Source organism: Ranitomeya variabilis, chromosome 4, assembly GCF_051348905.1.
Source record: "Ranitomeya variabilis isolate aRanVar5 chromosome 4, aRanVar5.hap1, whole genome shotgun sequence".
In the NCBI taxonomy this organism is placed as follows: Eukaryota; Metazoa; Chordata; class Amphibia; order Anura; family Dendrobatidae; genus Ranitomeya; species Ranitomeya variabilis.
In genome coordinates, this window is record NC_135235.1 from 335,863,820 (window position 1) to 335,881,358 (window position 17,539).

The window sequence follows — 17,539 nt, forward strand, 5'->3', positions numbered from 1 at the left end:
AATGTTTATTGATGATGTGACACAGGACAGAAGCAGGCGAATGAATTCTGAGGTATTCAGAGACATACTGTGTGCTCAGATCCAGCCAAACTGATTGGTCGTCGTTTCATACTACAGATGGACAACGACCCAAAACATAAAGCCAAAGCAACCCAGGAGTTTATTAAAGCAAAGAAGTGGAATATTCTTGAATGGCCAAGTCAGTCACCTGATCTCAACCCAATTGAGCATGCATTTCACTTGTTAAAGACTAAACTTCAGATAGAAAGGCCCACAAACAAACAGCAACTGAAAACCACCGCAGTGAAGGCCTGGCACAGCATCAAAAAGGAGGAAACACAGCGTCTGGTGATGTCCATGAGTTCAAAACTTCAGGCAGTCATTGCCAACAAAGGGTTTTCAACCAAGTACTAAAAATGAACATTTTATTTACAATTATTGAATCAGTCCAATTACTTTTGGTCCCTTAAAAAACAGGGTAGCACATGTTAAGGAGCTGAAACTCCTAAACCCTTCATCCAATTTTAATGTGGATACACTCAAATGAAAGCTGAAAGTCTGAACTTCAACTGCATCTGAATTGTTTTGTTTAAAATTCATTGTGGTAATGTCTATAACCAAAATTAGAAAAATGTTGTCTGTCCAAATATATATGGACTTAACTGTATAACTACGATTATGCCATTGTTTTTTTGGGGGGGTTGTTTTTACAGCATTTATTGTTCTGTACAAAGAATCTGGCAACATGACTGCCTAGCGTCACCATTTCTGCCGCTGCACGTCCTCGCCAATCTGCTGCCGGGTCTGGGCGTGCCAGCTTCTCTCCCTCTGCCGCGGTGTCTGTTCCTGCGCGTCGCCGCCGCTCTGCTTCCAGGTCCGGGCGCGCCAGTTTCTCCTCTTCTGCCGCGGTGCCTGCTTCTCCTGCCACGGTGCACTCCCGCCGCTCTGCTGCCAGGTCCGGGCGCGTCCGGGCTGTCCTCTCCCTCTCTACTTCCGGCGTCTTGCTCTCCCAAAGGGGTCCGGTGTCTGCGCAGGCGCTCTGGGCTCTTCAGAGGGCCCAGGTGCACCTTCCCCATTTCTCCTTCCTGTGGTCACCAAGGTCAGTGATTCCCAGCAGCCAATCCGGGTAAGGGCTCTGCTATAAGAGGCAGTCCATCCTGCATCTAGGTGTCTGATTGTCACATAGCCTTGCTTGTGCGTCTGGCCCTTATGCTTTCCCTGTGCTTCGTGCCTTGTAACTCAGTACTGTCAGAGTCTGTGCCTTGCTACGTTTAGTCCGTTTGGTCCTTAGTAGTCATTAGTTCCATTTTCCCGGCTTCTGTTTATCTTCCTTCTGTGTGCTCTAAACTCCTCCTTTTGTTTTGTTTCCATAGCCTTCCTCCGTTTCGGCTCTCCTGCTCTCTGGTCAGACTTCCGCCTTCCTGGATCCCCGTTTGGTACCTACTAGCAGGTCTTTCTGTTCGCCTTCCTTCGCCCCTTCTTATCCTCTTCTTTCTTTTCAGAGCCGTCCCTCTTGGTACTTCCATCGTGGGTTAGTGACCTCTGGGCCTGCCCCTGACAGTCCCTGTATAGGGGTCGATACATCAGTAGGTCCGCTCGCCCAGGGGTAGGTCTTTCCACGTTCCAGAGGGTCCACTCTTGTTCCTCTTTTCCGAACGTTATACCTAGATTAGTACATAGTAGATTATTAGTATGATTTACAAGAAGAAAAAATGGTTTATATTTTTCTGTTGATGGATCTGTGTGAGGGCTTGGATTTTTCTTTTGCAAGGTAAAATAACATTTCTGTTGATACTATTTTGGAGAACATAAGACGTTTTGTTCTCTTTTGATTATATTTTATAGGGAGGTGGGGTAACAAACAATCTACACAATTTTGGAGTTTCAGTTTTCTTCTTTTACAGTGTTTACCATATGAGTTAATATTTTGATTGGACTTTACAGACATTACAATACTGAATATGCTTTATTATTTTAGGTGTTTATCATTAAATAGGGAAAAGTGGGTCGATTTACATTTTTATATATTTTTATATTACTTTTTGAAAACTTTTTTTTACTTTATATTTTAATCTCCTTAGGTGACATGAACCTGCAATCACTTGATCTATATCCTGCAATGCTATTATATTACAGTATATACTTAAAATAGCGTTCTCCTTTGATTCTAGGCAAGAGAATAGACTTAGAAGAACTAAGATGGCTGCCAAGGAAGACTTTAGCAAGTGATGGTTGCTAATGACAACCCACTGGCACCCTGCAATCACATTGTGGGTGGGAGGGGAGCTGCTGCATGTATGCACTGATGATCACGCTATATAAATGCTGTTGTTACTGATTGACAGCAGCATGTAAATGGTCAAACAGCAGAGATCGGAGCTAGCTCTGGTTGCTGCTGTTACAAGTAAATAGCGGCTGTGCTTCACAGCCGGCATCTCCTAGCATGGAGCGGGTTCAGTTCCTAAGTCATCTCCATACACATGACAGGTGATGTCCTATTCTGTCACATCAGGAAGGGATTAAAAAAAAAAAACTGTATCTAAATGGCACATGTAAAAGCACACACAAAGTTTCCCCAATACGTATCCCCACCCCAAACTTATATTCCCTCTGTTTATTAATCTGCCTTTACCCTGTGCCCAGGATTGTAAATAAAACATTCATAAACCTCAGATCTGTGCACATTTCAACTCTATTTTGTATGATATTGAGACACCTGAATACCAAAGCGTTATCCTGCAGATCAGCAAATACTTGTATGCAATGCAGTCGTCCAAAGGTTCATCTATTTTACAGCCTTTATATATGTACTATGTTATAGTTCCCAATGTGATGTTTTTTATACTCTGCAGACGTGTGGTTCCTTTTGTACCTAAAGCAAACCTAGTACATGAAAGCAACTACTGTGCGCACTGTACTGTATCATGGCTCACACATTAAAACATACCGTAGTGCAGGTGCCATGACACAGCTGTCGGGTGATCCGGGACCAGGGGCTCCTTCCCTGTCCCTAACACTATGGGGGTGCCTTAGCTCGCCCTATTTCCCGGGATACTTTTGAAGGTGAAGATGCCGGGGCTGCCACCCTTGCCTTATCTCCCGAGTTAGCCCTCCGTCTGTTCTCTTCCCCCACCCAGGGAAGTGGGGCGCTGCTGTGCACAGTAGTACACCAACCTGACAAACAAGGCTACACAGACAAGGGATAACTGAAAACTCCAGGCATACTAAATATTCACTCACATATAACAGAGGAATACACGGGGGTGTGAAGGTAGGGGAATAAGCAATAACAGAGAAGAATAAGGAATTACCATGCATACAAACCAAACAACAGTCACAGATAACTCCTCCAACTCTCCTTCTCATATGAACTCCTTTCCCACTGTTAGCCATGCAGCAAATACTAGCACTGACAAGGATTTGTAACAGATCTCAGATTATAAAAGGGAAGGAGTGGCTAACCGAGTTCAGCTGTGAGCACAGGTATTTCCATCATGGCCGAATAACCCCTGTTCTGCCAGAAGAAATAAACACATTTAAAATGAAGAAGAAGTGCTTCTTCTCAGCGCCGGAGTAGGAGAAATCAGATGCTGTGGTCTTCTGGCTCCACATTGTTGTGGTAACCCCGTCACGGCTGGGGTGGGGAACCTCAGGCCAAGGGGGCCATTTACAGCCCTCTATGACCTTTTATCCAGTACCCGGGCAGATTCCTGGGGACCCCAGTACTTGAGCCGGAAGCTGTATTTTTCCGACCACATGCCCATTAATTTCTTCTTGCTCTGGGAAAACGCACAGTGTTTACTACTGAACGCTGAGGAGTATGAAATGAAAAATTACGTCCTGAAACCAGTGCCAGCGTCAGGACGCCTGAAACCAGTGCCAGCGTTAGGACGCACTTTGTCGGCAGAAGAAAGATTCCCCACCCCGGCCATCGGTAGACCACCTTTCCTGTCTCCTCTCCTGATATCTGTATTAGTAAATAAATACTCTTATTCCTCATGAAAAACAATGCGGAACACCATTTCCCAAAACTCTGCCCCACTCCTGTTATCCGTCCTGAAGATGTACTAAAGAACTGATAAATGTGTGTTAAAGTTCCCCTTGTCAATAACTTGGGTGTGTACACAGTCTGACAGGGCCGGACTGGGACTAAAATTCAGCTCTGGCATTTGAAGTTACACAGGCCCACTTGTCACATGGTGACTGTATAATATCTTTGTACACTTGTAGGCAGGGCCAGTTTTAGGCAAAGTAGGGCCCTAGGCAAAGTTTAAAATGTGGCCCAAATGCTACCATATTGCACATCACACAAAAGCATTTCGTTTGTATTTACAAGCGCCGAGTTCAGGCCGCTAAATGAGTGTGATCGACAATACTGAAGTTGTTCAACGCTTGTTTCCCGGCCTCTTTTCACCAGCTGAGGAATAATGATGGGACAGAACGATCACTAATAGATCACTAACAGATCACCATACAATATCATGTTATCAGCAGCACATCTACAGTTTACACCTGCGATGTGCTGCTGAGAACAATGATTTTTGTTCTGGCAAAAACAATCTGAATATGCAGCATTTTACTTGTTTAGTATAATACACTCCCTATAGTCCTCCATATATTAAAATGCACTGCTCAGTCCTCCACATAGTATAATACACTCCTCATAGTCCTCCATATAGCATTATACACTTCTCATAGTGCTCTATATAGTATAATGCACCGCCATAGTCATCCATGTAGTACAATTCACTTCCCATAGTATAATGCACCCCATAGTTCTTCATATAGTATAACGTATTCCCCATAGTCCTCGATACATTATAATGCAGCCCACATATAGTATAATGCAGCCACCACCCTACAGAGTATAATGCAGCCACCCCACAGAGTATAATGCAGCCACCCCACAGAGTATAATGTAACCCCCATAGAATACATTCCACCTCCCCATAATATATAATGTAGCCCCCCATAGAATATAATGCAGCCCCCCATAGTATATAACACAGCCTCCCCATAGAATATAATATACCCCCCACAATAGTATATAACACAGCCACATAGTACATAACACGGCCTCCCCCATAGAATATAATATACTCCCCATAGTAGATAGCAAAGCCCGCATAGTATATAGCACAACCCGCATAGTATATAGCACAGCCTGCACAATATAGCACAGCCCGCGTAGTAGATAACACAGCCCACACAGTAGTATACAGCACAGCCCGCGTAGTAGTATACAGCACAGCCCACAGTAGTATATACAGCACAGCCCACACAGTAGTATATACAGCACAGCCCACACAGTAGCATATACAGCACAGCCCACACAGTACTATATACAGCACAGCCCACACAGTACTATATACAGCACAGCCCACACAGTAGTATATAGCACAGCCCACACAGTACTATATTCAGCACAGCCCACACAGTAGTATATAGCACAGCCCACAAAGTGCTATATACAGCACAGCCCACACAGCAGCATATAGCACAGCCAACACAGTACTATATACAGCACAGCCCACAGAGTAGTATACAGCACAGCCCGCATCTCTTCTCCCCCCCCCCCCCCCCCCGAGAATGGCCTCACAGTCCAGTAAAAAAAAAACACTCTCCTCACCTCTCCTCAAGCCCCGCGTTGCTTCCTGCTCCTGTCTCGGCAGCTGCAGTCTGCCCGGGACACAGCAGGTGCGCGATGATATGACATCGCGCACCTGCAGTGTCAGCGCCAGGCAGAGCGGGGAATGATGGGCGAGGGAGGGTCAGCAGACGTTCTCTGCTCCATTATTGCATTCAACAGTTGAATGCGACGGCGGGGGAGGTGAGTGCCAGAAGTGCCTGATGGCCAGTCTGGCCCTGCAGTCTGACATGGGGTGCACGGATTGGAAATTGTCAGTGTTTAGGGGCTTTGTGAATTGCAACATACATTTATGGAGAAACATCAGACTGCTGAGCTGTAATACAAGACGCTACTACAGTTTTTTTTTTTAAAATAAAATGCAAGTATTCTCTAAATCACATAGGAGAGATGATAGGTGAACATTAAACACTTAACCTTTTTCCTTCCAAGGACATATCTCATACAGGTGCTTCTCACTAAATTAGAACATCATCAAAAAGTTAATTTATTTCAGTTCTTCAATACAAAAAGTGAAACTCGCATATTATATAGAGTCATTACAAACAGAGTGATCTATTTCAAGTGTTTATTTCTGTTAATGTTGAGGATTATGGCTTGCAGACAATGAAAACCCAGAAGTTATTATCTCAGTAAATTAGAATAATTAACGAAAACACCTGCAAAGGCTTCCTAAGTATTTAAAAAGGTCCCTTAGTCTGTTTCAGTAGCTCCACAATCATGGGGAAGACTGCTGACATGACAGATGTCTAGAAGGCAGCCATTGACACACTCCACAAGGAGGGTAAGCCGTAAAAGGTCATTGCTAAAGAAGCTGGCTGTTCACAGAGTGCTGTATCCAAGCATATTAATAGAAAGTTGAGTGGAAGGAAAAAGTGTGGTAGAAAAAGGTGCACATGCAACCGGGATAACCGCAGCCTTGAAAGGATTGTTAAGAAAAGGCCATTCAAAAATTTTGGGTAGATTCACAAGAAGTGGACTGCTGCTGGAGTCATTGCTTCAAGAGTCACCACACACAGACGAATCCAGGACATGGGCTACAAGTGTTGCATTCCTTGTGCCAAGCCACTCATGACCAATAGACAATGCCAGAAGTGTCTTACCTGGGCCAAGGAGAAAAAGAACTGGACTGTTGTCAGTGGCTCAAGGTCTTGTTTTCAGATGAAAGTAAATTTTGCATTTAACGTATTTTCCGGCGTATAAGACGACCTTTTAACCCCTGAAAATCTTCTTAAAAGTCGGGGGTCGTCTTATACGCCAGGTGCAGACCAATGTGCATATGGTGGGGGGAGTGGTCCCGATGACGAAGAGAGGGGGCGTCTCACAGGAAAGTGTGAGTGGAGTATCCCCCTATTACCTCATTGTGGCCGCGTGAGGTTACTGTGCGGGTGAGCGGCGGCGGTGGCTCCTCTTTGTGCTGCGTGGGTGCTCTGTGCTGTGGGGCGGCAGATCTTCGCGCAGCATCGGGGCTCCGCCGGCATTTCCTCAAAGCCCGGAGGCATCGCCAGCTCTATTGCTGCGATGCGGTGGCGAAGATCCGCCGCCGCTCCACAGCACAGAGCCCCGACGCTGCATGAAGATCCGCCGCCCCACAGCACAGAGACCCCACACTGCCACAATGAGGTAATAGTTGGATACTCCACTCACACTTTCCTGTGAGACGCCCCCTCTCTTTGTCATAGGGACCCCTCCCCCCCCAAAAGGCACAATAGTCACCCGCCCTATAAGACGACACATGGCATGTAAGAAGACCCCCGACTTTTAAGAAGATTTTATATTTTAACTGAAAAAGTTGGGGGTCGTCTTATATGCCCAGTCGTCTTATACGCCGGAAAATACAGTAATTTGGAAATCAAGGTCCCAGAGTCTGAAGGAAGAGTGGAGAGGCCACAATCCAAGCTGCTGGAGGTCTAGTGTGAAGTTTTCACAATCAGTGATGGTTTGGTGAGCCATGTCATCTGCTGGTAAAAGTCCACTGTGTTTTATCAAGACCAAAGTCAGCGCAGCCGTCTACCAGGAAATTTTAGAGCACTTCATGCTTCCCTCTGCCGACAAGCTTTTTGGAGATGGAAATTTCATTCTCTAGCAGGACATGGCACCTGTCCACACTGCCAAAAGTACCAATGCCTGGTTTACAAACAACAGTATCACTGTGCTTGATTGGCCAGCAAACTCGCCTGATCTTAACCTTAAGAATATCAAAAATAAAATACAGAAAATCACAATGTATAAATTATATACATTTATTTACATTTTGCAGTGAGAAATAAGTATTTGATCCCCCACCAACCATTTACGCTATGTTTCCACATTCCGTTAAGGCAGCGCTTTTGGACGCAACAGATATTCACTCCATCCAAAGCGCTGCCGACTTTTGTACGCGCGGTGATTCTGCATGTGTTCATTGAACACATGCGGAATCACCGCATCCTATATATAGGACGGTGCTATTTATCTTGCGGAGAAGCTCAGATAAATAGGCATGCTGCGGTCTATAAAGACATGCCGCATGTGCGTGTCTGCCTCCTGCGTCTTAACGCACAGTGGAGATGGGATTTCATAAAATTGCCTTCAGTATACTGTAATATCTGGCCGCTGCAGATTGGACACTGCGGCTGTATGCAGCATCCAATCCCCAGCAAATACTGAACGTGTAAACATACCCTAAGAGTTCTGGCTCCTACAGACCAGTTAGACGCTCCTAATCAACTTGTTAACCGGAATTAAAGACAGCTGTCTTACATAATCACCTTTATAAAAGACTCCTGTCTACAGACTCAGTCAGACTCTAACCTCTACAACATGGGCAAGACCAAAGAGCTTTCTAAGGATGTCAGGGACAAGATCATAGACCTGCACAAAGCTGGGATGGGCTACAAAACCCTAAGTAAGACGCTGGGTGAGAAGGAGACAACTGTTGGTGCAATAGTAAGAAAATGGAAGAAATACAAAATGACTGTCAATCGACATCGATCTGGGGCACCATGCAAAATTTCACCTTCTGGAGTATCCTTGATCATGAGGAAGGTGAGAGATCTGCCTAAAACTACACGGGGGGAGAACTAGTTAATGATCTCAAGGTAGCTTGGACCACAGTCACCAAGAAAACCATTGGTAACACATTACACCGTAAAGGTTTAAAATCCTGCAGTGCCGCAAGGTCCCCCTGCTTAAGAAGGGACATGTGCAGGCACGTCTGAAGTTTGCCAATGAACACCTGGATGATTCTGTGAGTGATTGGGAGAAGGTGCTGTGGTCAGATGAGACAAAAATTGAGGTCTTTGGCATTAACTCAACTCGCTGTGTTTGGAGGAAGAGAAATGCTGCCTATGACCCAAAGAACACCGTCCCCACTGTCAAGCATGGAGGTGGAAACATTATGTTTTGGTGGTATTTCTCTTCTTAGAGCACAGACTACTTCACCGCATCAATGGGAGAATGGATGGAAATCGTTTCTTGTAGTCTATGATGTGTGCTATGACTATCTGTTTTAACCCTTTCTCGACATGCAGATTTGATCTTCCATTTTTTTTGCAGTTTTGTTTTTCCCTCCCGTTTTCCCGAAAGTCATAACTTATTTTATTTTTCTGCTGAAATAGCGGAGCTGTTTTTTGCGGAACGAGTTGTACTTGTGAAGGACACCATCCATTTATTTGTGTAACGTACTGGAAAGTGGGAAAAAAATTCCAATTGCAGCAAAATAACATAAAACGTGCATTTCCTTCATTTTCTTTTTGATTTTTTCCTTAGTGTTCATTACATGGTAAATACGACCTGGAAATAGGAATCCCCAGGTCAGTACAGTTCTGGTGATAAAAAAAACAACTATGCTTGTGGGTAAGGCTACGTTCACATTTGCGTTGTTGGGCGCAGCGTCGTCGACGGATACCGACACATGCCTCATGCGCTCCTATCTTTAACATGGGGGGCGCATGGACGTGCGCCGGTATGCGTTGTAATGCGTTTTACGACGCATGCGTCATATTGACGCACAAGACAGGGCAGAGGACGCCGAAACTCCTGATCTTTACTATCTTATGACAACGCATGCGTCGCTAAACGCTGCGTTGTGTACATGCGTTGTTGGTTGCGTCGCCGACGCTGCGCCCAACAACGCAAATGTGAACGTAGCCTAAGTGAAAACTAAATCGGAAATTTGTAAAAAAAAAAAAAAAAAAAAGAAAATTGCTTCTATCAGTATTTTCTGAGAGCCTTAACATTTTCAATCTTCAGGTTATGGAGTTGTGAGGGAATGTTTTTGGCCATTTGGGGTTAGAGAAAATGTTTTCATGGCCTCATATTACATTTTTTTTGTGCTGTTGCGGCGTCTGAAAAACACTTTTGGATAGTTAGATTTTTTTTCTCATTCCGCCACTTACAGATTGGATTAATTAATTTTGTATCTTCATAAAATCAGACTTTTATGCATACATATGTGTATTCTTTTTCATTTCTTAATTTTTAATGGGGGAAAAGAGCGATTCTAACATTGTTTTTAAAAAAAAAATAAAAATCCTTTTGCTGTATTTGTAGTGACCACAGAGAACTGCGACTGTATGAGTAACATTTCTGGAGAGACATGCTACTGACAAGAGACATCAAATTCATTAAATGACGTGCTTCTCTTAATCAGTCTGGCGCATATTATTCCAACATGCCCCTTAATGAATCGCCAGGCTTAATGAATTAGGCCTTCGTCTTTCCAGTTGTGATGATTTTATAAAGATATATAAAATGTAGACATAGAACTCAGAAGTAAAGTTAATTTTGAAATTTATTTTAATCAATAGATCTTGGAATAATATAATAGTATAAATATAAATAAAAAGAGTAAAATTTTACAAACAAACACACAGACTCGAACAAAAGGAAATAGAGGAAATTATGTGGGATGTTACAACCTACCGTATTTTTCGGACTATAAGACGCACTTTTTCCCCCCAAAAAATGTGAGGAAAATGGGGGATGCGTCTGATAGTTGGAATGCAGGCTTACCGGCAGTGGTGTGGCGGCAGCAGAGGTGCGGCGGCGGCAGAGGTGCGGGGATGATGAGTCGCAGTGAGCGGTATGGCGTGAGCGGGGTCCCTTCCACAGGTGAGATGACGCAGCTGCCCGGTATCCAAGGTATGCAGCAGAGCCGGGTAAATCATGGCTTTATTGGTGGCGGCGGCCATCTTCCTGAGGCCACGCGTGCGCAGATGGAGTGCTCTGCTTCCCGGGGCTTCAGGAATATGGCCGCGGGAGGCCGCGCGTGCGCAGATGGAGATCGCGGCAGCCATTTTCCTGAAGCCGAGATCTAAAACTGCGAACTCGGCTTCAGGAAAATGGCCGCCGTGATCTCCATCTGCGCACACGCGGCCTCCCGCGGCCATTTTTCTGAAGCCCTGGGAAGCAGAGCACTTCATCTGCGCACGTGCGGCCTCAGGAAGATGGCCGCCGCCACCGATAAAGCCATGATTCACCCTGATCTGCTGCTTACATTGTATACCGGGCCACTGCGTCACCTCACCTTTGGAAGGGTCCCTGCTCACGCCATACCGCTCACTGCGACTCATCATCCCCGCACCTCTGCCGCCGCCACAGCACTGCTGCAACCCCCCCCATGGACACCAGGCCGTGGCGTCGCCCACCTAAACAGGAAGGGACCCTGCTCAGGTGCACGCCATACCCTGCTCTACCACCGCCAGCCCTCAGGTAAGATACTGTAAATTCGGACAGTAAGACGGACCCCCATCTTATAAAAAATCTTTTTTTCTGCAATTTTCACCCCAAATTTGGGGTGCGTCTTATGGTTCGATGCATCTTATAGTCCGAAAAATACGGTAGTTATAGCCATCTCATGCTCCCCTCTGCCAAAAAGCTTTTTGGAGATGGAAATTTCATTCTCCAGCAGGACGTGGCACCTGTCCACACTGCCAAAAGTACCAATACCTGGTATAAAAACAACATTATCACTGTGCTTGATTGGCCAGCAAACTCGCCTGACCTTAACCTCATAGAGAATCTATGGAGTATTGTCGAGAGGAAGATGAGAAACACCAGACCCAACAATGCAGACAAGCTGAAGGTTGCTATCAAAGCAACCTGGGCTTCCATAACACCTCAGCAGTGCCACAGGCTGATCGCCTCCATGCCACGCTGCATTGATGTAGTAATCGATGCAAAAGGAGCCCCGACCAAGCATTGAATGCATTTACTGAACATACATGTCAGTAGGCCAACATTTTGGATTTTAAAATCATTTTTTCAAGCTGGTGTTATAAAGTATTCTAATTTACTGAGATAATGACTTTTGGGTTTTCATTGGCTGTAAGCCGTAATCATCAACATTAACAGAAATAAACACGTGAAATACATCACTCTGTTTGTAATGACTATATAATATATGAGTTTCACTTTTTGTATTGAAGAACTGAAATAAATTAACTTTTTGATGATATTCTAATTTTGTGAAATGCACCTGTGTCTCCATCTAAGAAGGTCAGTGCACATCTGCCCTTTACAGTAAGAACACAACTCCATTATTTGGTTGCTTCTTTCACACAATCTGTGTTCAAAAGGTCATTTGAAATTCATTTGGTACCTGATTATTTCGTTTTGAATTGTTTTTAGTATTGCACTCATGTCTGTGTCGACTTATTTATCTATTTCTGAGCACACAGGCGAGTGCTTCATACACAGCTCAGGAGGCTACATTAGATGTGGTGTGAACCTGACCTAACGACCTGACAAATGGCACGATCATCATGTGTGATCACCTCGTCACTGGGGCGTATTTGACAATACCCATCCCCAGGAGCAAAAACTGAAAAATCAATAAGGGCACTATACTGCTCAGCGACAATAAAGGCAGCAGGACGCACAGAATGTTCCTAGGCGAGGTACGACTGTGAGCCAGCAGAGACAGAACGGACCACGTCTTTTTACATTTCTCAAATATTTTACTTTTACATTTCTGTTCACTAATGCCTCTTACAAATGACTTTTTCTACCCAGCAGAAAGATATGGACATAGGCTTCCATTCTTACCCTTCACTGTCCCGCTCTGACTCCTCCGAGATGCCAAACTGTGCAATAACCCAGGTGACTTTGACAGGAGGAACACAGATCGATCAGACCTAAAGAGACAAAGAGAAAACCACAGATTGCATAAGACACGGTCCCAGGATCCCAAAACGTCTTCCATGCAGGTCCTCACCTGTAGGGGTCCTTACTGAGAACCGAGTGACACACATACTGCTGGCACCTATGAGGCCCAATGACTGCACCGTGCAACAACTTCTCCTGGACTAAGTTGCTCCTTCGCCTTAAGACACTCAGGTGTGATACTGAGCGATGGCACAGCATGTTTCCCCAGACGATTCAACGTTTTACCAACACATAACACCTGCAAATACAAGGAAGTTACAGTAGTTGTACACAGAAGCCAAGACATTAACCAGAATCTCTCTACCCCACATTATATTCACTGTGCTACGCAAGATAAACACAACATCTTGTTAACGGGAATATGTCATCTAAGAGCAGCATAATGTAGGGGCAGAGACCCTGCTTCCAGTGATGTGTCACTTACTGGTCCGCATGCTGTCATTCTGGTACAATCACAGTTTTCTCCGCTACAGATCTAGCAGGTCACTAAACACTGAGCTCTGCATAACCTGGCCCACACCACTGATTGACAGCTTTTTGTGTACACTGTGCATAGGAAAAAAGCGGCTAATTAGTGGTGGAGGCGGGGTTGCACAGAGCAATTGACTAGGAGGTATGAGACAACCAGTCTTATTGTGAATCTCCTGTTGATAAAACATTGGATTTTATTGAAACAGCAACACCCAGCCTAGTATGTGACAGATCAATGGAATCGGGGTCTCTGTCCCTACCTCATGCTGCTCTTGGATTAAGAAGTCTCCTCAATTTCCAAGACATTCAGCACAGAGTGACGGCCGGGACGCAGGCAAGGAGATGAGTGATGCGAGTCACTGACACCGCTCACGCCGCTCTCTGCTTGCTCCCCGGCCTTCACCCCCCTTTGCACTCAGTTGTATTTGCCTCTACCAGACGTGAATGCAATTGCTGTGTGCTCCACCCAAGAAAGAGCAGAGGAGCGGTTATCTCCCCTGCAAGAAGTAGGCCACACAGATTGAGGGGCAGCCAAGCTGATGTGGGCCATTCCATATTCATCCCCCCCCCCCCCCAAACCTGTCTGATTTTTTCCTCAGTATGACTTAGCCTGAGAAAAAAAAAATCACAACATGCACAATTTGTCTCCGAGAATCAGATGGCACTTACTCATTCATCTCTATGGGTCCATGGGGAAAAAATAATAATAATAAAAAAAAAAATCGGACCTCATGACATCAGAGTGTGGTCCAATTTTCCCGGAATTAAACTTTTTTTTTTCTCCACGTCCAAAAATTCGGATCACACTCTGATCTGTGTGATTAGCATAATCGGACCAATCTTCTCGGATGAGAGAAAAAACGTGGTATGACCCTAGCCTTACAGCCATGTTTCATCAGGTGATGTATGTATGGAAGCTGGAAGCCACAAAAGAGACACTGGGGGAGACTTATCAAGCTATATTAGCTACAACTGCGGCATAATTTGACCTAGCAAACGGTTTCTTATGGCTTGCACCATATTTATGATGTGTTTTAGCCAACTAAGGTGGTGTAAGCATGGATGAGACAGTTTAAGGCTAGGTTCCCATGATGAGCTTTTGGTGCCTTTATGACACTGCATATTTTTGCAGTTCTAGCAAAGTAGATGGGATTTATAGATATCTCCTGACACTGTGCTTTGCTTTAACGCTGCGTAAGCTCACCTGCGGTGTGTGTTTTATATCCACAAGATGTCGATTTATATTGAAATTATATGGAGAATTTCCCCATAGACTTGCCTTAAGTGCAGAAAATCTGCAGCAAAAAAACACATGTAATCCGAACACAAGTTTTAGCGATGAGCAAACGTGCTCGGATAAGGTGTTAACTGAGTGACTTCAGGGGGCTCAAATAATATGTTCGAGTCCCCGCGCCTGCATGTCTCAACAGGAAAAACATGTGCATGTGCGATGTATAAGTTATTGGGTGCAGCAGTTTTTCTGCAGCTACTGGGAATGCTGTGCCCTATATAACCCCGCTCACAGCACTGATTAGCAGCTTTCTGTGTACATTGTATAGTGGTGCGGCTGGACTAGAAGGTACGAGGCAGCTAGTCCTGTAGCCATAATCTCCTGCTGATAAAACACTGATTTCATTGAAACAAACAACACAGCCCAGTAAGTGACACATCGCTGGAATCAGGGGATTTGCTCCTACATCATGCAGCTATCAGATTACATGGCTAAAGCCTGCTGACAGATTCCCTGTAAAATTAGATTTATCAAACGGCATGAGCCACTTTAATAAATTTGGAAAAAATGTTGGCTAAGTTTGCATGGTTTAAGAATTAGACATTTCTGATAAATATGCCCCATTGTGCCTACAATAGCTCCTTACTAGTGGCGGAGGCAGACAGAAGGGGACCATTGTAGAAGAACAATATATGGGCCCTGTGCAGCTCATCATAATGCACAATTCCTCTGGCTTGGAGATGGAAGTGGCCCCCGAGCGGCTGCATAGCTTGCACCAATGACATGTCCGCCTCTACCCTATCCACACAGTCAGTGATGAGTGTGGCACCTTTTTATGAAGAAAAACAATATGAATGTTAAGCCCCCCGTCTGTTAGAGTAAGGGGCTCATGGGAATATGGGATTTCATACATGAGTATAGCATTTGGGCACCTTTTGTTGCTAAACTATTGTTTTTCTGAGTTTACACTAAGGGTTAAAGAAGTCCTGAAAGCCAAGCTCACAAGGTTACTGGGCAGAATTAGGAGGGTTGGCGGGGCTGTTCTAACCCATATTTATTACAGGGCACAAGACGTTCTGTGTCACTGTCAGCAAGTACTGGAGATCTCTTGTCCCACCCTCCCTCCTCCACGGCTTATTTCGTCACAGTGCTTTATTGGAGGGTGGTAACAGCCAGCTCTGTGGCTGCCGGGTGTTCAGAAGTATTTAGGAATGGACTGGATGATCGGCCGTTGTTGTTATTATTATTGAAGTTATGTACTGGTTTTCAGTGATTATTTATTATATTTATTATATATTTTACAGGTGGAGATGAGCAAAGACTGTATAACCATAATGTATTTCAGTATGTTGAAGACAACAGTAGAGTTATACCGACAGACCGGATGCAGTGTGAACAGAGACTTTGGGAGGATTTTGCTGAGGATGTTCTTGGCTGAATAATCCACATCTAAGCGTATAACGTACTTTCATAGGTTACCTAATTAGGTATGAAGTGACGCAAGATAAGATATATAAAAACATTTTCCTTTATTAACAAAATATTTAAAATAGAATATATTTAAAAAGACAGAGACGATGGAAAAGGTGGGACCTCCAAAAAAGACAGGAGGTGACACAAAAAGATGGCACTTTATGTTGTATATCTGCACACGGGAAGTGTATTCCTAAATTAATATTCTGGACTGATTTGAAGCAAATGGACGTGAATAGCATCTCAAAGTTCACATTTACAGTCCTTTCAGGGAAAAGAAGAATACACAAACCGGAAAAAGCACCCTTATTCCCAAAATAAGCAGGTCGTCATGCATAAAAAAACAGTTCAAAAATTGCAATATGGCAGATAGCAGACAAGCTACATAAATAATTATATTCCAAAATTACCACTAGATGGCGGCCAAGTAGAAGATTAGAAAGAGTGTTGGTAGAAGTAACAAACATAAGGCTATCTATATGTATACTGAAGATGATTTGAAAAGAGACGAATGTTGCCCAAATGTTAAAGAAGAGGGGAGTATTTATCTATACACGGGCTGTGTCATTTCCAATAAATGAAAAAATGAAAGAGGACTAATTTGGAGCAGAAGGACACAAAAAGCGTCTCAATATATTGCTTTGTAGTCCTTTAGATTAAGAAAAATACAGACCAGGAAGAAATACTATAAAACCCACCTGGGGCAAGTAAACGTGTGTTCAGGCAGCTTCAAGGATACAATGTATCAGGTAAACAACAATGGCAGCCAAAAGAGGGAAAAGGGAATAAATAAATATACTAAAAGCCATATTATCTGTGTGCAAAGATGATTTGAAGCAAGCCGACATTACCTGAGTGTGGGGGTGGAGAGGGTGAGGCAGCGTGAGAGCAAAATGGTGTCACCTCCTGCGCCCGACGAGCGCCGTTTCGCGTTACTGCTTCTTCATAAAGCGTCACGCCCCCTTTTTTGCAATGGGCGTGCGCTAGGTATGTACCGTCATTGAGTGACGGACCCTGGGACGTGGGCTGCAGCGTTTCCGCTAGCTCTATCTGCGCTAGCGATATGACATGTCGGCACTTGTGTTAACAGCAGCTCGGTAACGCATGTGTTGAACGGGTTGCTGTTAACGCAATGTGAACCTAGCCTTATAGATAATTTAGTGACAAAGAAGGTATAACTGGTGGATAAAGGATAAACCTGATGGATCTTGATGGTCTTTTTTCAACCTATGTTATCGCTTCAGATTTCCTAAAAATCTTTTCTAAGAAGAAACACATGGATTTTGTTACAGTTTTGAGAAAACAAGTCTTTTTAAGCTGTTTGGACGCTGTTTTTGATACTTTTTTTTCAGTGTTGTTTTTTATGCGCTTTTAATTGTAATATGAGGGTAGCAATAGGATGTTGTTTATGTTGTGCTCACACTACAAAAACTTCTACAAAAACTAAAATAAACTACACAAATGTGTGTTTTGATGCAATCTATGTGAGAAAATACTCCAAATAAATAACATGAAGTTTTTTTCACCATGTGTTAAAAAACAGCCCTGGAAAAGACACAAGTGCACTA

General features: G+C 44.1%; 1 protein-coding gene across 4 annotated transcripts in view; it reads right to left on the bottom strand.

Moving 5' to 3' along the window:
* Positions 1–17,539, bottom strand: part of NLRX1 (NLR family member X1) — a 78,195-nt gene that overhangs the window by 35,687 nt on the left and 24,969 nt on the right. For all 4 annotated transcript variants that reach the window (XM_077250580.1, XM_077250578.1, XM_077250579.1 and 1 more), the window contains exons 2-3: positions 12,846–13,034; positions 12,677–12,765 (exon numbers count right to left, since the gene is read on the bottom strand). In XM_077250580.1, the coding sequence (XP_077106695.1) occupies positions 12,677–12,765; positions 12,846–12,994 (238 nt within the window). In that variant the 5' untranslated portion in view covers positions 12,995–13,034. The remainder of the gene's footprint in view (positions 1–12,676; positions 12,766–12,845; positions 13,035–17,539) is intronic.